Here is a 25,790-nt window from a genome sequence, read left to right on the forward strand (position 1 = left end):
TCATCTTCTTTCTTTCCTTATTTGGATAATTGTATCTGACAAAGTGCCCATCTTTTAAAGAAGTCATTATATAATGAGTTCAAGGTCATCTGGACTGTCTCTGTGATGCCTGAACTAGATTGAGCCTGTCTGGGGTTCCACTTTGCTGTTAGTGTTCTCTAACTCCCTTTAACTATTGTAAGCCAGGGGCATCTGTAAACAGCCTGTAGGTCAACAGATTGTTGGTTACTACAGGGTTAGTTGGTGAAACCTGCACTTTCCCTTAGCTGTAACTTTACTTATAAATCATCAAGGTTAATAATATTTATGTTTCTTTCTTTTTTTCTTTTTAGAGAGAGAGAGAACTTTCTAATATTTTCGGTGGACACAACATCTTTATTTTGTTATTTTTTAAAATGTGGTGCTGAGGATCGAACCCAGCACCCTGCGCATGCCAGGCGAGCGCGTTGCCGCTTTAGCCACATCCCCAGCCCAGTAAAATTTATGTTTCTTAATGATATAATCTTTTGCTTTTTATGCTAAAAGACAAGTACATTTTATTGTAAACCAATAAAACTTTTACAACATTATGGCTTTATAATTATTATTCACTGCAAATCCAGGCAGTATGCTAGAGTACATTTTCTTCCCACCCAGTGTTTTAGTTTTGTAATCCCTGTACTAATCTAAAACACATTTTTTTGTAATATTAAGGTCAAATTGATTCTTATTTCTTCTCCAATGGCAAAAATTCATGCCACAGGTAAATTGTGCTTTATTTCATAGACTATTGATATTCTCCCTACTTTATTTTTTTCTTTCCACATTTTTTATTGGTGCATTATAGTTGTACATAATGATGAGATTTGTTGCTCCATATTCATACATGCAAACAGTATAACAATATAATTTGGCCAATATCTTTCCCCAGGATTTGTCCCTTCCTCCTTTCCTCCTATCCCATGGGCACTTTCCTCTGCTGATCTCCCTTTGATTTTCATGAGATCCCTGTTGTCCTCCCACTGCCCACCTCCCTCCCCCTCGTCCCTCCCCCCGCACCTTTCTTTTCCTTTTACCTCCCTAATTTTCCCATAGGAGAGAAAACATGTGACCCTTGACCTTCTGAGTTTGACTGATTAGCTAAATAGAATGGTCTCAAGTTCCATTCATTTTCCTGCAAATGATGCAATTTCATTTTTCTTTATGGCTGAATATATATCACATTTTCTTTATTCATCTGTTTATGGACACCTAGGCTGGTTCCATAGTCTCTGACAGTTGCATATTATGCTGCTATAAACATGGGTATGTTTGTGTCACTATAGTATGAAGACTAATTCTTCAGGATAAATACCCTTGCTTACCTTTTCACGCCCCATTTGATTGCTTTTCTGTTTTCATTTGCGGAAAAGGTATATGTGTTTTCTTCAGCAATCCTCTATTTTTTTGTATTTCATACATAGAACCTTCTATTCCTCTGTTTAAGACATCCATGGAGACCAATAGCTATTGCTTAATTTGGACAAATGACATCCTAGTTCTTTTGGATAACCTCTACAATGGGTTTATACTTATTGAACATTTGGATAAATCACATTGTTGTTAAGCCACATTTTCTATTATTTGTTTTTCTCCTGTTTTGCTGAAATATGTTCTAAAGAACTTAAACAGAATGTATAGATGAAAAGTTTGTTTTTTAATGTTTACATAATTATAAATTACAATTAGCTATTATAATTGATAATTTGGCTGCATATAGAATAAAGATTATGTTCCTTTAGATCATTCAAAGCTTTACTGCCTAGTCTGCTCTTAATTTGTTGATAGATGAACTATTTTTTTCCTCTAAGAATTGATTAACTATTTCAGTTTATGCTGGATATTTTGAAAATTTATAGTGGCATATCTAGGTGTGAGTTTATTCTCCTTGCAATGATTTCATTAAAGGGGGTAAGATAAATATCCCAGTGTGGGTGTTTTTCATTTATGCCTTATAAAATTTTAAGTCTTTTTCATTTAAATGTACATATTTCCCTTTAAGTATGGGAAATTTTCTTTATTTTTATCTTTCATTATTTTGTCTCGTTTTTCTTTTTCCCTGTTTAGAAATTCCTCTAAAGTGTTTGTTGTGTTGATCCATGTCTGTTATATTTTTTCTTATGTTTTTGTTCTGTATTATGAGAATTTATCTGAACTTTATTTTCCAGTGCATCTATTTGATTTGATGATCATAATTTCCACTATTTTTGCCTTTGATAATTTTTTTCATAGCCTCTTAATTTTGTTTCATTTTTATGAGATAAAATTTACACATATTAAAATAAAGAGATTTTAAATGACCTATTTGATGAGTTTGGTTTATGTATTTACATTTGTAACCACCACCACTACTATCAAGATATAGAACATTTTCATTACTGTGGGAAGTTTGTCTGTTGCCCTATCTATTTAAAATTCCTTTTCCCCAACTAGAATAGTATGTTCTGATTTTTATCACTAAGTTTAGAATAAAAGGTCTGGAATTACATTTAAAGGGAGTCATATATTATGTACTCATTAGTGTCTGCTTCTTCATCAATGTATTTTTGAGATATATTCATGTTTTCTCATGTTTGCTCCTTTTTTTTTTTTGTTTTTTTTGTTGAGTAGAATTCCATGGCAAAGCTTCTTTATCCATTCAGTTGTGGGATATTTACATTGCTTTCAATTTTTATCTATTATGAGAAGAAGTACTATCAGCTTGCTAATGTATGCATTGTTATGAACAAATATGTTGATTTTCTTAGACAGATGGCTTATAGAACAAGAATTTCTTAGTCAAGTTAGGAATATTTTTAACTTTAGAAAATTTACAATGTATCAGAGCTTCAGTTCAGCATTCCCTTCCATGGTATTGCTAGTCATTTCTTCTGATAGAAGTGAAGGACTGTAGTTGAGGTTTTGTGTTTTTCTGTGATTAATGACATTGAATACTTTTTAATGTGTTGTCTATTTGCATACATTTTGTGAAAATATAAGTTTATGACTTGTCTGTTTACATATGGACTTATATGTCTTTTTATTACTGGCATATAAGAATTCTTTGTAGATTCTATTTTCAAGTCTTGTCATATATATAGACACATATTTGATAAAGATTACAAATGTGTTTTCGCACACACATAATATATGTATAGATAGTTATAAATATTTCTCTTATCATTGCTTGAATGTTTATTTTCTCAAAGGTGCTTTTTGGTGTGCAGATGTTTTTAATTTTGATCAAGTCTACTTTATCAAATTTCTCTTTTATTATTAGTTCTTTCTGTTTCTACCTAAGAAATCTTTGCCTAGCTTAAGGTTGTAAAATATTCTCATGTGTTTTCTTTTAGAAGACTATCAGTTTCAGTTTTTACATTTAAGCCCATGATCCATCTTAGATTTTTGTGGGTTTATCAGTAGAGGTTGAGGTTATTGGTTTTTTTTCCACGTGGTTAGCCTGTTCCAGCACTGTTTGCTAGACTATGCTTTCCCTATTGAATTTCTTTACCTTTGTTTAAAATCAATTCATTATATTTTTTAAAATGTATATATAATGCATATTAGGTATAGATACATTGTATGGAAATTATGATGAACAACCATTAACCAACCCACTAAGAACTCACTTTTACTTTAGATTTTTGAAGCTTCTTGTGGCTTCTTTCCTAATTTTGCCACTACTTTTCATCCATTGGTACCCTATACTGAGTTTTTTTTCCCCTCATTCTTATTGAATGTTTTTAAAACATGTAAATATTCCAGAATTATTAATTTTTTATGTTTTTAGTTTTATAAATATTGGCATAAGTTTTATGTGACTTTTTATCCATTTAGTATTTCTAAGATTCATCTATGCTGTTAAATGATGCTATAGTTTGCTTATTTTCCATGCTCTAAACTGTTCAATCAGGTGAATGCATCACAATGTATTTAACCATCCACCTGATATTAGAAATTCACATTGTCTCCAGTTTGGGTATTTTGGGAACAATGCTGCTTTGGTATTTCTTATATAAATCTCCTTGTGTATATATGTAGTAGTCTCTGCAGAAATATAGTATCAAACTGTTTTCCCAAGTGGTCATACCAATTTACATTCTGACTTAGAGTAAGTAAAAGGTTTGATTTTTCCACATCTTATAACATTATGTTATCATAAACAATCATTATAATTTTTACTAGATGATGAGTATACCTTCTTATATCATTGTAATGAGCAATTCTTGATTATTATAATGAAGTTGTTTATCTTATATCTGTTAATTATTATTCTTTAATCTTTGTGAAATATGTTTTTCTGCAACCTCCTGCTTTACATACTGGATGCAGTATTTTTTCCAATCTCTAAATATATGTTTTTTAAATTTATTTTTTCATAAATTATTTCCATTGTTTCCCCCAAAAGATTTTTCCATTTATGTATCTCTTCTAAACTAGCTGATAATTCTAAGATGGTTTATTATTTTAGCATTTAAGGAAGGTTGACTCTGAGCTTTGTATATTTTGAAAGGCTTGTTGACTGGCATGTTTGTTTTAGGATGACTGGGTGGATATCCAGAACTTTACTAGACTACTACAAATTACAGAATTAAGAGTAGCTTTCTTTTTCTTTTCTTTCTTTTGTTCTTTCTTTCTTTCACCTGTGCCCAAACCAAACTAAAATTTTTCAGTTTGTTCAGTTACTTTAGGGGAGAACTTTATCTTTCTATTTGTTTTTTGCTTAGAAGATAAATAACTGCCCATATGGGGACTCTTGACTCTTTCAGGCCACCCTTGTGACTTTATTTTGACTTTCTTTCACCATTGTTCTTACCTTCTCTGATGTAGCTTCTGAATTGGAAGAGACCAAGCAAACTTCCTGACCATTATAGGTTGCAAATCTTCTTTCTTTCTATTTTCTTGGCACAAGTACTTTTCTGTATACATTTTGCTTTATATTTGAAATCATTTTTGGGCTCCATAGTAGGAAGAAGAGCTTTATTCATGTGAAAATGCAATAACAAACTTTATGTGCTTTTAAAACTTTCAGGTGTCATTGAAGATGGGAATGGTCTAGCTTTTCTTTTTAATGCTTGGGAAACTTTGGATTTGACTTAGAGCTGCAAAAAATTTTTTGTTTGAGTTTTTCTTCTGTACCACTTTATAACTTTTAAACATTGATTTTTTAAATTTTTATTTTAAATTTTTTTGGTACCAGGGATTGAACTCAGGGGCACTTGACCACTGAGCCATATTCCCAGCCCAATTTTGTATTTTATTAAGAGACCGGGTCTCACTGAATTGTTTAGCGCCTTGCCATTGCTGAGGCTGGCTTTGAACTTGTGATCCTCCTGTCTTAATCTCCTGAACCACTGGGTGATATTTTTTATTGTAGTGTTCAGTTTGACATTGATCTCCAAGTGGTGTATTAAGTATAAGGTGAGAAAATACTGACTTAATGTTTGTTCAGTCTGTAATAAAATTCTCTCTCTTTTCCAGATCATCTTGGAAGATCTGGAATTCCAAGAATGTTTCCCTTGAAGGATGCAGAAATGGGTGCCTTTACCTTCTTTGCCTCAGCTCTGCCACACGATGTTTGTGGAAGCAATGGCCTTCCTCTCACACCAAATTCCATCAAGATTTTAGGTCGCTTTCAAATCCTTAAGACTATCACTCATCCCAGACTGTGCCAGTATGTGGATATTTCTAGGGGAAAGCATGGTGAGTGAATTTGCTTTTTTGCTTTTTTTTTTCTTCTTTCCTAGTCCCTGTTTTCTACCTTCTTACCAAGATTCAGTGATAACTATGTAGTAAATATAAAAAGAAATTGTTATGTGTGTAGGTGTGTGCTAGCTATTTATGTTTGAAAAGAATTTTGGCTGTCTTCAAATAAAAATAAAAAGTCACAAGATTAGTTTTGCTTTTTTTTTTTTTACTGAGCAACGTTAGTCTTTTCACATATGATTACATGTGTTTCAGCCTCATAAACCCACACTATCTTTTCTTTATTGTTCTTTTGAAAAGTAGGCTAAAATTATACTTTGAAGTTAGGTAGTTTATTTCTCATAAAATTATTTGCTCTGAGAATCTTTGTGTTTATAGACTTGAAGTAGAAAATATTTTTGTAATGACAATTACCAATGGCTAATAGTTTAGTGTTTAATTATGTATCAGGCAATATTTAAGTGTTTTACATATTTTAATTAAAAATCCTCATAAGATGACCTTGAAATAGAAACTGTTACACCTTCATTTTAAGGATAAGGAAACTGAAGTTCAGAGCAGGATCACACAAAAGAAAATATGGAATGGTAAAATAATAACACTAATACATGTAATGATAAATTTTATTTGTTGAAATATCTTAAAAGTTGCCTATGTCTATAATCATATATTGATAACAAATGTTAACAAACTATTCAGTGTCCAAGTACTTTAGAGCTCCACCATATACCTACTATTCTGAATATTTAGTTTTTGTTAGGAGGCTTAGTGATATGAATAGGAAAGAGAGTGGTGGTGAGAAGGGTTGTATAGCAGATGATAAAAATATTTGATTTTTCATATTTATACATGCATATGTGTATTATTTGTATATGTATGGTTGTATATATGTGTATATACATATATGTGCATGTATGTATGGACATATAAGCATATATATGTGTGTTTTTATACATCTGTATAGGCATAGACATACAGGCCTTAAAATACATGATTTTATCATAGCTTCTTTTACTGTGCAAAGTTGCCTTCCATTGATTGACTGATTCACCAAATATCAGTGTATTTCTGTTTTTGGCCTAATCTTTCAGTTGAAAACTTGGGAGACATCATGTTGATGCCTTAAGGGTTTCTTTCCATAGTAAACACATTTAAAAGGCAGAACTAGTAGAAAACTAGCTTTGAAACAAAGTTTACAAATATGTTGATGAGTTGAAGAATTTCTAGAAACAAGATTTTCTTAACCACTGACATTTCTTACTTTCTGCTTTCATATATATAACCTCTAAACCTCTATCTACAGGATTTATAACACTTTAGTAGACTGTTGCTTGATTCTATGGCCTTCTTTTTGTGCTAGGTTCCAAATATTTAGAAATGAATAAGTCAGGATAGGATCCCAGTTCCCAAATAAGCTGCAGAAATTGTAGGGAAGAATACAATCATGATTTTAATATAGCAGTACTAAAAATAGGTGATACACAATGTGCTGTTATAAGAATATAAAGGATAGAATGTTAAATTCTGCATTGAAGAATATTGATGTTAAACTCTTACATAAAAGTTTTGGTTTAAGTATTTCAGAATACAGTGTGATGGTTCCTTTGTGAAGTTTTATCTCCTTACATTTATTCATTTCAGTGGTACTGGTGGCCTAAAAATATTGAAGGATTTTAAAAAGATATTCTTGTCTTTTGTTGTTGATATAGTCCTAACAAACCAAATCTTGGTTTCATTATTAATCATTCTTATTTTAAAAAATAAATTTACATATTTTAATTGTAATCTTACTTTTTTTCCAAAAAGTATTCGAGACATGTTACAGATATCCATATAGTAGTATTTAACACTTCTTGAGCACCCCTAATCCAAAATTCCAAAATGGATTGGTCCTTGAAAACTTTGGGATTTAGAAGCATTCTGAATTTTAGATATTGGAGTTAGGGATGTTCAACCCATAAAGTCTGTGCACATATTTCAAAATCTGAAACACAAAAAAAATTTGGAACATATCCCAAGCATTTTGTGTAGGGGATATATATATTTGTGTGTGTGTGTGTGTGTGTGTGTGTGTGTGTGTGTGAGATACATGGAAGAAAAATAAATAATCATTATGTAGATGTAGGAAGGCAAAAACTACTGTCTTATATTAAGTATCTGAAGCCCAGGAATCAAATAATCAATTGACAAAATGCAGATTAACAGGATTAAAAAATCTCAGTATATATATGTATACATACTGAGATTTTTAGTATCTCTCTGTATGTATGTATATATACATACATATATACACACATTTACCTGTAGCTGGGGATTTCACAAGAATATCACTCAAAAAGCTAGTTAGAATTTGGGTCTTTAATATCTTTGTAATAAAGTATAGAGAAGAGGCTAGACAAAGGAGAAGGGATTTGGGGCTTCTGGTGTGGAAGTAATTTGTGGGAAGATGACTAGGAAAGATATGGCAAATAAAAAGTATTTAATAAGTTTCATTATGTAGGTAAGAGTCATTTTCCTTTCTGATGTAGGGAAGGGACACTTTTACAAATCGAAATTTCTGTCATTTTTACATAGAGAAATTTATATCCTGCGTTTTAGAGAAAATTATGTCCTTCAGCCAAAACAATTCTTACACTAATGTGGCATATTTTGGAGTGGCATACTCTGATATCCCTTTCATGGAGAAAGGAAATAGGATTAGAATAAGATATTAGGTTAGTAGTATTATTAAATGCATTGTTTCCTCAGGTAGGCTTTAAATTTGTAGGAGTAGGGTGGTGGTACCAGGGGTTGAACTCAGGGGCACTTAACCACAGAGCCACATCCCCAGCCATATTTTGTATTTTATTTAGAGACAGGGTCTCACTAAGTTGATTAGCACCTCCCCATTGCTGAGGCTGCCTTTGAACTTTCAATCCTCCTGTCTCAGCCTCCTGAGCCTCTGGGATTACAGGCCTGTGCCACTGCTCCCAGTTTAAATTTGTAGATTTCTTATAGGTAAGGGCAAAAGAAGGAAATCCAAGTGCTTCAGAAATTTTTTAAATAAGAAGATAATTATGAGATTAACTGGTAGATTTTTATCTACATGTGCAAAAATGAGTTGTTGCAAAGTTTTAATGTTCCTACATCTGTCCTGCAAATGAAGTATGGAAACATTGGTATAGAAACTTCTTTGGTATGGGGAATTTTTTCTCTATGTGTTGTTATAAGCAGTGTTCTCAATATATCTGGCTATGTTTGCTTTATTGTTTTGTTGTTGTTGTTGTTCTCTGAACTGGGAAATCTCTGTAATTTATGGTCCCAATTTTTCTTTGGGTTAAAGTAAATTTGACAGTTTATAATAGCAACTGGTAACCTAGTAGCCATGGAGACCTATGAATGAGTTGTAGAAAATCAGTGAACTCTTCAAAATTGTAAGTAAAATTGGATGTTTTTTGTGTGTGGATGTGTACAGATTCACTTTATCAAAGAAGTACATGGTTTTTGTTGATTCTCAAAAAGATTCTTAATGTAAAGACAGGGTTTTAAAGCACTGCCATCGAATATCTTTTAAAAAAGAGTCTCAATGGCAAAATTGAGGTTCTAATATAAGATCTCAGACTTTCCAAGGTTGACTTGACATGTATCTCCTGTTTTATCACATACTTTCTAATCAAGAGTCCTACAGTCAGGGCCACTATAAAGTGTTTTGTCATTTGCACACTGCATGAAAGCTTCTGGCCAGAGGATTAGGTGGGAGCTATAATCTGATTCTAACTGATACTGGAAGAAAGGATGCCTTTTCCAGTTGAAGATAAACATGAACATTACTGGTAACTTCATACAGTAGAATATATAGATAACCCCATCCATTTGCCAAAAGCCCAGTACAAAACTTTTAGCAAGTTTCTTGTTGTTAAAAAACAAAAAATTTCTAGGGCTGGGGATGTGGCTCAAGCAGTAGTGCGCTCGCCTGCGGCCCGGGTTCGATCCTCAGCACCACAAACAAACAAAGATGTTGTGTCTGCCGAAAACTAAAAAATAAATATTAAAATCCTCTCTCTCTCTCTCTCTCTCTCTCTCTCTCTCTCTTTCTTTAAAAAAAAACTTTAAAAAATAATTTCTATTAATTAAATGGTGTCAATGAATTGTAACAGTGGTCTACTTAACCTTTTGAATGTAGTACTGAGGCTTATTTTTTAAAAAATATTTTTTATAGTAGATGAACCCAGTGCAATACCTTTATATTATTTTTTTGTGGTGCTAAGGATCAAGTCCAGTGCCTCACACATACTGGGCAAGTGCACTGCTAACTGAACTACAGCCCCAGACCTGAGGCTTATTTTTATAAAAGGGGAACTTTTTCCTTTGGGGGCTGGGAACAAGACTACCCTGAGTTATCTGTGCTCCTCTGGAAGTAGATGTATGCTAGAGGATCTAGGAAGTGACACTTCTTGATATTCATCAAATCTTTTTTAGAAAAAAGGATTATTTCACAGTTTTATATGTTCATCTTAGCATCACATTTGTTTTTTATATAAGCCACTGCATTGCTGATTTGTATTTGGCACATTATGATTCCCAAATATTTTATTCTGTGAAACTGTATTGTTTTTATAACAAACAGAAGTTATTTTCAAACAGTGGTCCAGAGTTTCAGAACAGTCTCCCTAACGTTTCTTGAAAAAACTGGCTCATATTGGAAACATTATTGTGGTATACACTCTATTACCTCTGGGAGAAACACTGATATTCTGCCATGGATTATGGCTCTGAACTATCAAAACAAAGCTTAAAATAGTTGTATAGAATCTTGAAACTTTGGCAAACATTGATTTATGATATCTTGAAGGAGTTTTCAAAAGAAGTCTGACAAATTTTAATCTAGTTCCTGTTGAGAGCCATAGCCGAAGAGGCCCCAGCAAACTTCCAGCTGCCAGCAAACTTCCAGCTGCCAGCAAACTTCCAGCTGCCAGCTGATGATTGGCTCACAGTGGGCCCCAGAAAACTTCTAGCTGCCAACTGATTGGCTCCTCTGCAGTGATGCTCATTGGGCTGTTTCCCCGCCCTTTCAGACCACAGAGCTGCTCATTGGGGGACTTTTTTTTGGCTTTGCGCTCGTGATCCAGCCAATCCGCCTCAAGAGCAGGAGGAGTGAGGGAGGTTGAGAGGCTTGTGGGAAGCCGGTGGTGGCAGTTGGGCTCTGAGAGTTTTTCCTGAGGAGCTGTGTGGTGTGGTGTGTGTGTTCTAAAAATAAAGTTCATTTCTTTTGACAAATGGCTCCTGAATTGTGCCCAGCCAGACTGCAGCAAGTTCCAAATACTGTGGAAATCTTTTATACACAAAATGGTTAATTAATGGAATGTGAACCTTTTAATAAATTCCGATGTTTTTGTTGTAAGTGTGACTGAGGTATTATATCTAGTTTACAAAGTAAGCATGAAATTTTTTACACAGGACAGATCTCTGATGACTATCATCATTTCTAAAGACTATATCCTGTCTTTGCTCCATTAGTTCATTCAACAAATATATGTGTAGTCTCTGCCTGTATGTTTTAGGTGACATTCTAAATATTAGTAATTTAATACTGAACAATATATTCCTGCCATATGAAGTGTATTATTTGATTAGAGAAAACACATTAAATAAAATGTATACAAATCCTTAGAGTTGAAACAAGTGCTTCCAAAGAATAGTGTAATAGAGTACATTGTAGAAGTAGTGAATAGATTTGGGGAACCAGAAAAGTCTGTAGGAAGTCACATTTAGCCAAGGTCCTCATTATCTCATTAGCTCCTCCCCACATTGCAACAACCCTATGAGGGAGACCCCATTGTTTTCTTCCTTGTGCAAAAAAGAAAACTGGAATAGCTAGGTTAGCAAACTTTTCCCAGGTCAATTAGTTAATGAATAGAAAATTAGCATTTGAGGCCAAGAAAAAAGTATCCTATGCTCTTAACTACTTTGTTACTTGATAGGAGTTAAATGAAAAATTTGTAAGATCATTTCAGGCAGTGGAAACCCATGTGTAATTAAATATCCAAAGGCAGGAAGATCAGAGTGGCTCAAAGTTGATGAGCTAGTATAAAATAACAAAAGAAGAAGATTGGGAGTTCCTTATTCAGATTTTTAATTATTTTATCACTTGGACTTTAGTGTGAAAATATGTTGGGGGTTGGAATAAGAGTTTATGTGAGGGTTGGGGTTGTAGCCCAGTGATAGAGTGCTTGACTAATATGTATGATGCACTGGGTTTGATTCTCAGCACTGCAAATAAATAAATAAGTGAATAAATAAATAGATAAATTAATTAATTAAAGGTCCATTGACAACTAAAAAAATATTAAAGGAAAAGAAGGGTGTATGTGAGAACAGTTAAGAGATTTTTGCAGTAAACTAATGAGATGATGCTTACTTGGACCCATGCTGTGGCAGATGGAAAAAACTGCATAGATTCCTGAAAACATTTTGAAGATAGCAATAGTATGTCTGTTTGTGTAATTTGAGAAAGATTACTCCTAAGTTTCTATCTAGAGCAGCTGGCTGTATAATGGTATCATTTGTTGAAATAGCACCAAAAAAACTTGAAGACAGACTTTAAAGTGTAGTTTTACTTCTTTTGAGTTTCAGGTGACTTATATTAAGCGAGAAGTTGGCTATAAAAGCCTGTAATTCAGAAGAGTTCGAGTCTAGAAGTAAAATTTAGCCATCTTTCAGCATTGGGAGTAGAGAAGGAGAAAATACAATTAGAAGACCCAAAATCAAAGCTAGAGAAATAGGCAGTATTTCATTTTAGATGGAAGAAATGATGATCTACAGAGGAAACTTAAGAGGACAGAGCCAGATAGGGATAGAAAAACCCAGCAAATATAGGAATAAAAAGCAAAGGAATACCATTTTCTGTTTTGGTTTTATGATATGTTTTGATGTTTTGTTCCTCTTAGAACTTTGCAGTTACACTAAATTGCTTGGAGTTTAGCTTCTTTTTTTGGGAGGGGAGAGGGGGGCGCACTGGGGATTTAACCCAGGGCCTTGTGCTTATGAGACAAGCACTCTACCAACTGAGCTATACCCCCAGCCCCTCAGCTTTTTTTTTTTTTTTTTTTTTTTTAATTGAGTGAGAGCTTGAAGTTTTATCATGGCTTCCTTATTGTTTTTCTTTTTCTTTTCTCTCATTAAGCATTCTTTCAAATTTAATTCTCTTTAAATTTCTATTAAACACCCCTGCTAAGCCCATCCCTAGCTTTGTCTTCTGCTATTTAATTCTCTTTCCTTTCCTGTTTAATTTGAATTTTTTATCTGAAAGTGATAGTTTGCATTCATAGTATTTTTAATTTTTGTGTTTCAGATTGTTCTGTCAATGCTAACACCTTAGTTTTAACTTCCAAGATAGATTCCAAAATAATACCCTACCTTCACACCCCATGTCACACTGCCTGTACAACATTGTCCTTTATCTTACTCTCTATTGCAATTTGAAAGATCATATGTTGAACCAGTTACTGAGAGTTATCTCATACATATCTTCTGTTCTCAACTTCTACTTTCCCATCTTCTGTTTTTTTTCTACCTTTGCTTCTTTTTCACCTTCACCAAACCTCTGTTTGTAGTTATCGTTATTATAGTATCTTTGTAACTTCTTTTCTCAATGTCATTGTTTTTTTGCTCAAATTATTTTATATTTTATTAACATGTATCAATTGTATGTATTAATGGGATTCAGTGTGATATTTCTACACATGCATAAAGTTGGACTGATCAAACCCAATTTCCCTTTATCTACCATTCCACACCCCCTTCCCACCCACTACTAATGACCATTTTACATTCAGGTCCAGTCATTTTTGCTTGCACATATGATAGAGTATATGTTGTCTTAATATATTTGGGCTTATTACTTTAACACAGTGAATTCATTTCCATCTATTTTGCTATAAATTATAGGATTTCTTCTAGATGACTGAATAAGATTCCATACCACACACGATTTTCTTTATCCAGTCATCTGGTGATGAGCATCTAAAGTGATTCCATATCATAGCTATTGTGAATAGTATTGCAATAAACATGGGGTGTGCAGGCATTCCTTTGGTATGCTGTTCTTTTGAATGTATTCCAAAAGTAGGAAACCTGGATAATATGGTAGATCTACTTTTCACCATAATTCGTTGTGCTTTGTGTTAACTTTCTTCCTTGCATAGCTTAGAACCCATTTTGCATAGAAACTTAATAACAGTCCAATTTTTTTAAAGTGAAACTCTTTGAAATAACCTTACAAAATACCTAACCACTTCTAAACTCAATTGTACTTTCTTTTGTTTGTAGATTCATTTAACAAAATATTATTGATCTGCTACTGTGTCAGATATGATGTTAGTCACTAGGGATAATGGATAAGTAAAAGTAAAAGACGATATGGGTTGGTCATTAGATCTGTACTATCTTAGGCAGTTGATCTGCTGGAAAATAAAAATTGCATTATAAAATGGTCTACTATTATTTTATATTATTTAATATCAGCAGGCCTCATGATGTTGCAAACAGGTTGATTTTATTTTCTCTCTCTGTAGAATAGTTCTACTTTTCTCAAATTTCTGAATTCTATTTCAAAGACTTTGGGTTTGAATCAGACTGTCAAAACAGTAACTAATTTTCAAATTTCTCTGTCCCTTTAAAATTTCTTTGTATCTTTTTGGCAGTCTTTCAGTTTATATCAAAGGGATCATTTCCTTTATCCCAAGTTTAACCTTTCCTTCTGTTTTTCATGAAGCATATAAGAGAAACTCTAGAGAAAAAAAGTAAGATGAAAAAGAATTGTTACATGGGGCCATGTGGCACACGCCTGTAATCCCAGTAGCTCAGTAGGCTGAGTTAGGAGAATCCTGAATTCACAGCCAGCTTCAGCAGCATCGCGGTGCTAAGCAACTCAGTAAGACTCTGTCTCCCTATAAAATACAAAAGAGGGTTGGGGGTGTGGCTCAGTGGTTGAGTGCCCCTGAGCTCAATCTCTGCTACCAAAAAAAAAAAGTTTTTTATTTAACTAGATATTTATCCTATTTTTCTATATATTTAGTAATATATTTAATATAGAGCTTTAAGATTCTGTTATTCATATTATATGTTAGTAACTTAAGTGCTCATCAAATATAAAGTGTATTTGCTTTGTTTTGCTCAGAAAGACTGGTCGTGGTGGCTGAACACTGTGAACGGAGTCTCGAAGATTTGTTACGAGAAAGAAAACCTGTGAGGTACTGTATAATATCAGGACAAGTAAATGAAAAGTGGAAATTGGCAAATAAAAGTAGAAAATACAGAGTTTTGATTTCTTCTGCTACTTATATAATGATAAAATCAAGACATAATTTTCTCTTTAGGAAATTTAATTCACAAGTTACATAGAAATTCAATGTAAACGTTGTCCAGTATTCATGTTTTGCAAAGAAGTCATTCTCTGACGTACTTTAAAAAATTCCTGAAAAGAGTGTATTTATGTGAATTTTTTTTTATACTGGAGCATGAACTCAGGGGCACCCAACCACTGAGCCACATCCCCAGCCCTATTTTGTATTTTATTTAGAGACAGGATCTCACTGAGTTGCTTATCACCTTCTTATTGCTGAGGCTGGCTTTGAACTCTTGATACTCCTGCCTCGGCCTCATCAGTTTCTGGGTTTACAGGTGTGTGCTACGGAACTGGGCTTGAAAATTTCATTCTTCCTAGCACCAAGCATTTTAGTGGCTAAAGTTATTTTCATAAGATTCTGGTAATTTTAGGGATACAATGAACTCTGTTAAGTAAAGGTCATGTTGAGGAGGAGAAAGATAATAACCATGTCTTAAATAAAATTTAACGATTCAATTTGAATTTTATATGTAAACAACTGAATAAATTTATTTTCTATCTTTTGGCAAGAAGAATACACGATCTAAACTTTTATTACAAATTATACTGTCAAATGAATTGTTTTACAGATTTTTTTGAAATTATCTTAAAATCATCAAAGTATATCTTTAATGAATCAAGAAAGTTGCATTAGACTGATTACAAAATGCTTGCCATTAGACTTTATGGCACTGTAATTATCTGTTTATTCTTCAAAACCTTCTGCTGGAGTTTCTCCAAACATGCCGGCAGGGGAGTGCCTATAAAAAACATACCCCATACTGCCCCAAGGTAGGGCCAATTAAGTTTCCAAAGAAAGAAGCATTAAATACCAGGGGGAATCAAGCATTTATTAAGGAAACTGAGTGCTCTAGCTTATTAAGATTTAGCAAAAGTGATATTTTCCCCTGCAGCAAGGGATTAGGGTATGAAATTCATATGAGTGTTAAAGGAATTTTTACTCAAAACTGAGGCCAGTTTCTCTAATTTAAGTGTTTTGAGCAACAACTTAAAATACTGTTTTCAGTGCTTGGGAACATTCAAAGCCCTGGTCTGGACTCAAGCCTGCTGGGAAAAACCTGCACCTAATTGGGTCACTGAGAATCAAGACACTTATTTTTGGTTAGGACATAGAAATAAAGTGATAGGGAAAGAGGGGGATCCTGTGCCATCCTAATTTAAAAAATGTTTTTATTCTCATTGGTTAACACTTTTCCATCACCACAGTATTCTGAATGAAAGGAAATCTTTTTCAAGGGAACAAAAATGAGTATCTTATTAAATGCCGATAATTTTATGGGAACAAAACAAATAAATTGAATAGAACTTTCCTTAGTACTTCAAATGATTTGACCTCTGAATAAAAGGCTTTGGGGCCCTTGGGTAAAACTACAGATACCATGTTTATCATAGTCTTACTTTCTTCTTTAGAAAGGTCTAGTATGATGATAGGTAATAAAGTGAATTTTCTATATATTTAGAAATAGCTTCACCTTATTTAGTGAACCTTTTTATAGTTATCTTTTGTGTAATGTCACCAATTTTGATTATTTTAAAAATACGTAGTATTATTCTTTGCTCACTATTTCAGATTTATACTATAATTTGTGTCACTGCTACTAAAATTAATTCTTTGTAAAAGCTAGTTGATACACTGCTACTAAAAATAATTCTCTGTAGAAGCTAGTTGATACTTGTGTTAGTCAGCTTTTTGTCACTGTGACCAAAATATTTGAAAAGAACAAGTTAGAAGAAGAAATATTTATTTTGGCTCTTGGTTTCAGAGGTTTTAGTCCATGGTTGTCTGACTAAATTGCTTTAGGCCTAAGGTGAGTGTGAACATCATGGTAGAAGGGCATGGTAGAGGAAAGCTGCTCAGATCTTAGCAACTGGAAAGCAAAGAGAGGAGGAAACTCCGGCAATAAGATATATTCCTCAAGGATCCCCAATGACCCCCTTTCTCTGACTGTGTTCCACCTACCAAGAATCCATTTACATTTTCAGTCCATCAAGCATTGTCCACTGGTGAGACTAGAGCCTTCATAATCCCATCATTTCCCAAAAGCCCCACCTCTAGACATTGCTGCTTTGGGAGCCAAGTCTTCGACACAGGAGATTTTGAGGGATATTCTAGGTATAAATCATATCATTAAAATTCAAAACAATTTCAGCCTTCATCTATGAAAAATATTTCAACTGAGACTGGTTAAATTTGTATAAAGATTTATTATGCAACATGTGTAATGAAAAAGCTGTTGAGCCAGACATGGTAGTGAACGCCTGTAATTCCAGCAACTTCAGAGGCTAAGACAGGAAGATCGAGAGTTCAAAGCCAGCCTCAGCAAAAGCAAGGCTTGCTAAGCAACTCAGTGAGATCCTGTCTCTAAATAAAACACAGAATAGGGCTGGGGATGTGGCTCAGTGGTCAAGTGCCCCTGAGTTCAATCTGTGGTACCAAAACAAACAACAAAAAAAAGCTGTTGACTAGCAAGGCATCCTTGCACAAACCTCTTAATCATTTTCGTTATTTGTAAAACAAGGAATTATATATGATCTAAGGATCATTCTAGAAGAAGTTTTCCCAGCCTTTTAATATGCATTACATCTTGATATGGTATTGATCAATTGCACTTATAAATATATATTTTTGTGTTTTCTTATACCCACATTTTGAACCATCATTTTTTATTAAATAGTAGATTCCTTAATAGAAAAACCCATGGCAAATCTGAGTGTAAAATTTCTGTGTTGAAACATCTATTTTTTATCCCTCAATTCCATTCCAAGTTACAGTTCCATTCCAAGGGGTGTGTGTGTGTGTGTGTTTGTGTATGTGTGTGTGTATGTGTGTGTGTAACAAATATATATATGTGTGTGTGTGTGTGTGTGTGTGTGTGTGTAAACATATGCTATATATTTCATTTATATGGAATACCAGAACAATTAATACTTGTCCATGATGATAGAAAATCAGTGCTTGAGTGTGACTGGGAGAAGTGGGTAATGTGAGAACTAATTTAAAATGGCCTTAGGGGACCTTTTCAAAGTGATGGAAATTTTTTTACATTTTGATCTGGCTATTACATACATGGTGAGTATTTTTGTCAAAATTCAGTAAAATGTACACATAAGATATATACATTTCACCTATATTTACGTAGGTGAATATACCAAGTTCAAAAGAAGTCTATTGAGTTATTTTCTTGGCTTGAGTCTTGAATTTCTCATAAAGATATATGATGTTAACGAAGATGCTTGATCCAATGGCTTCCTTTTTATTTTTTGGTTTTTTTTTTGGTTCATGGAAGATATAATATGAATTTATTATTGATTAATAAACTTCTTCAACACTAAGTGGTTTATAGCAGCAATAAACCTTAGTTACCTAATATAGTTTCTCTGGGCTGGGATTATAGGAATGACTTAGTTGGATGGTTCTAATTTAGGAGATAAAAGTCATGAGAAGATTATAGTTAACACATCAGTTAGGTCTGCATTCATCTGAGCTTGACTGGGAATGGGTGGTCTATTCCTAACATGGTTCATTCATAAAATGGTACCAGTTGTTGACATGAGGTTTTGATTCTCCCTTCCATTGAGTGCCTTTCTACAGGTCACCTTACTATTCACACAGAGTGAGCAATCTAAGAGAGAAAAGAAAGCAAGGGAGAAGCTGCAGTGCCCTTTGTGATCTAGCCACAACTGTATACTTTCATGTCCTCAGCATTCTATTGGTTGCACATGCCAGACAATAACTCTTACGGCTGTGGGAGGAGGCTAATCAAGAATATGAACTTCTGGAGTCTGTGCTCATTAGGGTCCATATTGGGAGCTGACTACCTACCATAGAAGTCTTAGAGATCATATAAGTACTTAAAAATAAAAAAAAATAAAAAAGTGGTGGCGCATGCCTGTAATCCCAGTGGCGTGGGAAGCTGAGACAGGAGGATTTGAGTTCAAAGCCAGTCTCAGCAAAGCAAGGTGCTAAGTAACTCAGTGAGACCTTGTCTCTAAATAAGATACAAAATAGGGCTGGGATGTGGCTCAGTGGTTGATTGCCCTTGAGTTCAATCCCTGTTACCCCCCACCAAAAAAGTGAAATGCTAAAACAGCATTAACACTAATTTAAAAAATAGTTGAAGTTCTTAAATTATTCAGCATATATTTAGGGTATTTAGGGCAGAAGAAAGGAAGGAGTTTATACTCTAAAGAGAGGGTCGAGTATTAAGAGAATATTCAGATGTACTAGAGGTGAACTAGGGTCTTCATGGACATAGCCATGCCATCATGAAACACAATGAAAAATGTCCTATATCCTGAAAATAGACCTTACCATGATTTTGAGCTCCCAGCAGTTCCTGAGACCTCCATAGCTGTAATGAGAGCTGTACCTTGATATTAGGATGGTAGTGTCTATAGACTGTTCCTTCTTCTTCCTTTTTTTTTTTACTTTGTAAATGGACAGTGGTGCTGAGGATTGATCGAACCCAGTGCCTCACATGTACTCTGCCACTGAGCTATAGCCACAGCTCCCAGAATGTTCCTCCTGATTGCCACATTTCTTTCTCTGCCCAGATATGCTCTTCCTTGATTTAAGTTAAAAGACTGATGCAAAACAAAGAATCTTGGTGACTCAGAAGACAAATATCCATTTCATCTCTTTACTTCTACTCTTTCTATTTTTTCTTTTTATTGTTTTTAACTTTCACTTGTTAATCAAGATTTCTTTACCAATGAGATTATAGCCATTATCTTTTAAAAAGCTTTTGCTTCCTGTGCTTGTCATCCTTTTTAGAGATGATGAATCTCCTCTGTTAGCTGTGAGATGTCAGTGGTTTCTATAGTGAATAGAAGGCATCTTTCTTCAATGCCTTTGGGTCTGTCTTCTAGAGGACAAAATGTTATAGAAAGAGTCTTTGAAGTGTTTGTAATTTAAACTAATGTAAATGAGATTAAATGCAAAATTAACATTGTGTTTCATGTCATTTACATGGCCTTGTACATGCAAGGAAGGTACTCTGCCTACTGAGCTATATCCCCAGTCCCATTTTCATTTATTTTAAATAGAATATATCAGCCTTTTCAGGTCTTCATAAGTTTCTTCAGTGAGATGTATTTAAACATTTGCGTATATTCTTTTTTTTTTTTTTTTTTTTTTTTTGGTACTGGGGATTGAACTCAGGGGCACTTGACCACTAAGCCACATCCCCAGCCCTATTTTGTATTTTTTTAGAGATAGGGTCTCACTGAGTTGCTTAGTGCCTCGCTTTTTTTGCTGAGGCTAGCTTTGAACTCACAATCCTCCTGTTTTACCTTTGAAGCCGCTGGGATTACAAACCTGTACCATCGCGCCCTGGCCTAAAGTACTATTTATTATTATTATTAATAGTAGTAGTAGTATCAGGGACTAAATTTGGGGAACTCAACCACTGAGCCACATCCTCAACCCTATTTTGTATTTTATTTAGAGACAGGGTCTCACTGAGTTGCTTAGTGCCTCACCTTTGCTGAAGCTGGCTTTGAACTCATGATCCTCCAGAGCTGCAGGAATTACAGGCGTGTAACCTGTTTATGGAAAGTGAGATGTTTTTAAGACTTATAAATTAGTTTTTTACTTCCAAAAGTACCTGGCAGCTGTAAGAAAGGCAGATGCACAAGTAAACAGGAAATCTTCTATTTAGATAGGATTGTAATTTGAGATTGATGATTGTTACTCATCTGTTTGTATTGTAAAACTATAAGCTGCCAGTTTTCTGGGATTATTTGCAAATAACTGTCATTCAAGGCATGTAGCTTCCTTGATTTATATTTTGAAAACAAAATTAAACTGTTAAAATTGGCAGGATAGAAAGTAGGGGAATGAAAACTAAAACCTTGAGTCTTGAGTCTTGTTTCAGTTTACTGACTTTTTGTGTGAAAGATTTAATCTTAAACCAATATTTTACTATACTATCATAGTAGTTATTTGCATTACTAATAGATTATATCTTAGCTTCAGATTCTACTAGAAACATCAAGCATTCTCCTTCTTTTTAGTTTTAATGGTCATAAAAACAAACTTTGAGAATTCATGTAATCCAAATTGAGAATTATAAGTTTGTATTATGACCTTGGGGTCTTATTGAGTTAGTTTTTTATTGAGCAGTGTTATTTGTACACATGTTTTACTAATCTGGTTTAAAGGAGAAAAGTACTCAACATTTTCTTTAAAGTCTATTCAGGCTCAAATATGTGGAATTTATTTTAGGGGAAAGCTGCTGTCTTTCCAGTGGCTTTTATGTTACCTATACTAGAGTTTTGTCTTGCCAACATTTCTCACTAGTTCAGTTTTCAAAATTATTATTTGGAAACAGAAACATGGAATTAAACTCCTGTACCTTGTATGATACAAGAAAAATAATATTATTTGGAAGACTTGTTTGAAATCATCATTTGTTATCTGAGCATCTACTTTACTATTTTTAAACCAATTCAAGAGACTGAAAAGTAGAGAAATTTAGATCTTATCTGTTCTCTGGAAGACTTTCTAGGGAATATCAAAAGAGATGCACTTTTATTACTCCTATTAAAGCTAGCATGAGGAGATATAAATCTTTTAAGTGTAAGTGTCATGAGGAAAAGTATTTCCCTTTTGTGTTAGTAGTATGTATGCAGAGCATGTTCTTTTGCTTAATCTATAATAATAACGACAAGTGTAACTCATAGATATTCAGGAGAATTTTGGCACTTGCAGTACAGTTTCTACTTTGTCCTTAAATTTGCAAGTGAAGGAAGGATATGTAATGTAGACATGTTTCTGTAATAAAATGTAGTTTGTAATATTTTTAGAAATGTAGTTTTGAAGTTTACCAGAATACCATGAGACTTTGATGGAAAGCAGATTATGTCTGCAGCTCTTTATTAGTTTGATGGAAAATATTATTTGATTTATTCAGATGAATAAGTTTTATTTGCCCCTTTTAAAACATTGCCTAGTCACTGCATGAGATTCTTCAAGGAATTTGGACACATTCTGGAATGTGTTGGTTCAGAGTTGGAGAATGAACCACAGGTATATCTGATGGTTTCCACTACCTATTTGTGCTGACTATAGAAAATCCTTATTTTAAACTAAAAGCTGATAGAAGTTTATTCATACTTCCCCTTCACTTCAGAGTGTCTAGTTTAAAATGCATTTGACATTATTATGTAGTCATGTAATTAGGTGTTTATATAACTAATCTATATTTTTCTTCCTAGTTTTTCCTGTTTTGTTTAAAGATGGAAAATAATATAAGAGGGTACTCTTCACTCAGGCTTGGAATCTTGCATAATGTTTTCCTTTTGGATCCTACACCTTGTTAGTTGTCAAGTACTGTCAATCTTGGTAACGTTTCTCACATGTTTGTTGGCCTCTGCATTATTTGGTGTAAGTCTTCACTGACCAACAACTTGACTATTACATTCTCTCTGATCTTCCAGATTTTAGTCTTTCCATATTCCAGTTATACCTACTTTCTCTGTTATATTAATATTCTTGAGGATCACACAGTACTCTGCTCAAAAACATTTGGTGGCTTTCCATTTTTTTTTTCCCTGAAGAAAATGCATTTTATAAGGTTAAGGATCTGACTTTAACTTTCTGTGTAGTGTCTAAACTGTGCAAATAGTTTTTATTGTTGCCAATATATAGTTGAAAATACTGATTGTCAGAGTATTGGAATATACTATGAAGATGGAGGGTTTTTTGTTTTTTTTTTTAAGCACAATGTCTAATACGTCAATACATTTTTCTGACTTCCTTTATTCCCTTCTTCTCAACCAAAGCATCTATTATATTTTTCTTCTCTAAATTTATGTTACATTGTATTTCGCTAGCAGTAAGGTATCTTTCTTCCAAGTTATAAGTGTTTGCCTGTGTTTCTAGAATTAAGGAAGGGTTGGTTTATCTTCCCTAATTAACCATTTTGATACACACACTGTAACTCATTCACTTTTCTGTTTCTTGGAATGTTAGCATACAAATTTAAATATAGTAAATGTATTAGTAAATGAACTAGGAATGAATTATATTTTTCTTTCATTATGCAATTTGAATATTTCCCTATTATATTTCTTTTAATCATATACCATAATTTAATTTCCAAAGCAAATGAGCTTTGGTGAAAGTATGATGCAAATGTGATCTTGGTAATTTGGTTTTAATTTTCCTGGAGGTTTTTTTAAAAATAAAATGATGATAATATAGATAATTACAAATTGTTGATTTGTCCCCTGCCCAAGTTCATTCAGATTGTTGACAGAATTCAGTTCTTTGTAATTCTAAGATTGTATTCCTATTTCCTTTACTCTCTACTGGGGGACTGCCTAGGAGCCATCCATATTCTTTGTCATATGGCTCTTTCTATCTTCAAAGCCAGGAACAGTGAATCATATCACAGATCTCACTCAGGCATTGAATTTCTCTTTTTACCTTTGTCTCTGATCCTTGAACCAGATTTCAGGGACTCAAGTGGAAGGTCAGACCCACCCAAATAATCCCCATTCTTAATGTCAATGGTACTATATAAAACATTACTCCATCATGCTGATAAAATTGCTCATATTCATATTCTTGGAATTATACAAGGTGTGTGCATCAGGGAGGAGGGATCTTGGGAATTGTCTTACAGGCATAGCTACCATAATTTTAGTAAAAATTAGGGGAAATTATTTACACTTATGAGTAATAATTGGTGTTCTTTTTTGTATAAATAAGTCGTTGTGGCAGGAGGAGTGAGAATTGTATATGCTAGAGGTCCCCAACATCACTCTCAGTTGTAGTGATGCATTAGTGTCACTTAGAAGTGTGACTCAGAAATCGTTATATGCATGGTTACAGTGTACTACTGCAAGAGAATACACAATGGAATCAGCAAAGGTTAAAAAAGAAATGCTTATGGAAGAAAGTATGGAGGGAAGCTGGCACAAGCTTCCCAAAGTCCTCTCCCATGTCTTAGTTCCTGCTGTGACTAATTGTGATTACATGTGCAAAGTGTTGTCTATAATGGAAGTTCACCAGAGTCTAGGTGTCTAGGGGAGTCTTATAGGTAGTTCCTTTATGCCTAACTGCCATTGCTAATGCTCCAGAGCCTGTAAAAGAAGCAGGTGTTCTATGTAAATCACATTATGCAAACTAGACAAGCTGGTATATAGTATGATTCAAGGCCTCAAAACTGCAAAATATGCTTAGCAGTTAGAACATTCTAATGGCACAGTTCCTAAGATTTTGCTAACACTAGTCAGGAAAACACACTTCTTGGGAATATACAGTTTGAGGAAAGATTACATTAGTTTTTGGGGGGTGGGGAGAGGAGTACTGGGAATTGAACTCAGGGGCACTCAACCACTGAGCCACATCCCCAGCCCTATTTTGTATTTTATTTAGAGACAGGGTCTCACTAAGTTCCTTAATGCCTTGCTTTTGCTGTGACTGGCTTTGAATTCTTGATCCTCCTGCCTTAGTCACTGGGATTACAGGTGTTTGCCACAGCCCCCTGCACATTAATTTGTTGTTGTTGTTTATTTTATTTTGTGATGCTGGGTATTGAACTCAGGGCCTTGTACATGCGAGGCAAGCACTCTACCAACTGAGCTATATCTCCAACCCTCAATATTCGTTTTGGGGGAAGTATTAAAGTAGATTTTATAGCTGCTTCCAGCAATTTATTAAATATTTTAAGACTGTATAAATAAATGGTCCCTAGTCTTGTTCAGCTAGGGTTTGGGTAAAGACAAATTTTTAAAAAAAATTTTTTTATTCAACCTTTATATTAATTTTCTACTGCTGCTGTAACATATTGCCACAACTTTAGCAGCAGGAAACAGCACATATTTATTATTACACAGTTCTATATGTCAGAAGTCTAATGGGCTTGGGTGGTTTCTGTGTTTCTAACAAGACTGAAATCCAGGTGTTGATAGGGCTGCATTCCCCCTGGGGACTATACGGAAGAATTCATTGCCAGGCATGGTCAGGTTGTTGGTGTAAACTGTTGAAGAACTGATACAGCCATTTCCTTGCTATCTGTTTGCAGGAGCCATTTGCTTCTAGAAGCAACAGCATTTCCAGTCTTGTGGATAGCAACAGCAGGCCAAACCTTCTCATTTTGAATCTCTGAACTCTCCTGCCTCTGCTTCTACCACCCTCTTCAATTCCTGCTTCGCTTTTTTATACTGGATGACATTAGGCCCACTTGAATAATTCAGGATATTGTTATTTTCAAGACTAGCAGATTAGCAACCTTATTTCACCTGCAGAATCCATTCACAGTAGTACCTGGACTAGCAGTAGATTGACTATCTAAGTAACAGGTCTTTGGGGTTGATATATTTAGAATTCTACCTCTTTTTCTTTTTCTTCTTTTTGCTGGTGCTGGGGATCCAAACCAGGGAGTTGTAAATGCTAGGTAAGTTCTTTATCACTGAGCTAATCCCCAGCCCCTCTAACATTCTTTACACAGGTAAGTACTAAAGTCTTCTTTTACTTAAGTCTAAATTTCATAGTATTAATTATATTTTAATTTGTAAAGACAGATGAAGTGGCAGCTACTTTAATTCTTTCAACAATTCAAAGCATGTTTAACTACTACATTTATTGAGGAAAAAATTTACTGAGTCATTCAAACTAGTGAGTTGTGGAAAAATTCAAATTTAATAAGGTTTAAATTCAAACTTTAGTGTGTGCTATTTTCCAGAATAATAA

General features: G+C 34.0%; 1 protein-coding gene across 2 annotated transcripts in view; it reads left to right on the top strand.

Moving 5' to 3' along the window:
* Tbck (TBC1 domain containing kinase) overlaps positions 1-25,790 on the top strand; it is a 237,430-nt gene that overhangs the window by 1,785 nt on the left and 209,855 nt on the right. For both annotated transcript variants that reach the window (XM_076864170.2, XM_076864169.2), the window contains exons 2-3: positions 5,479-5,700; positions 14,861-14,933. In XM_076864170.2, coding sequence (XP_076720285.2) covers positions 5,508-5,700; positions 14,861-14,933 — 266 coding nt within the window. In that variant the 5' untranslated portion in view covers positions 5,479-5,507. The remainder of the gene's footprint in view (positions 1-5,478; positions 5,701-14,860; positions 14,934-25,790) is intronic.

Source organism: Callospermophilus lateralis, chromosome 8 (genome assembly GCF_048772815.1).
Source record: "Callospermophilus lateralis isolate mCalLat2 chromosome 8, mCalLat2.hap1, whole genome shotgun sequence".
Taxonomy (NCBI): domain Eukaryota; kingdom Metazoa; phylum Chordata; class Mammalia; order Rodentia; family Sciuridae; genus Callospermophilus; species Callospermophilus lateralis.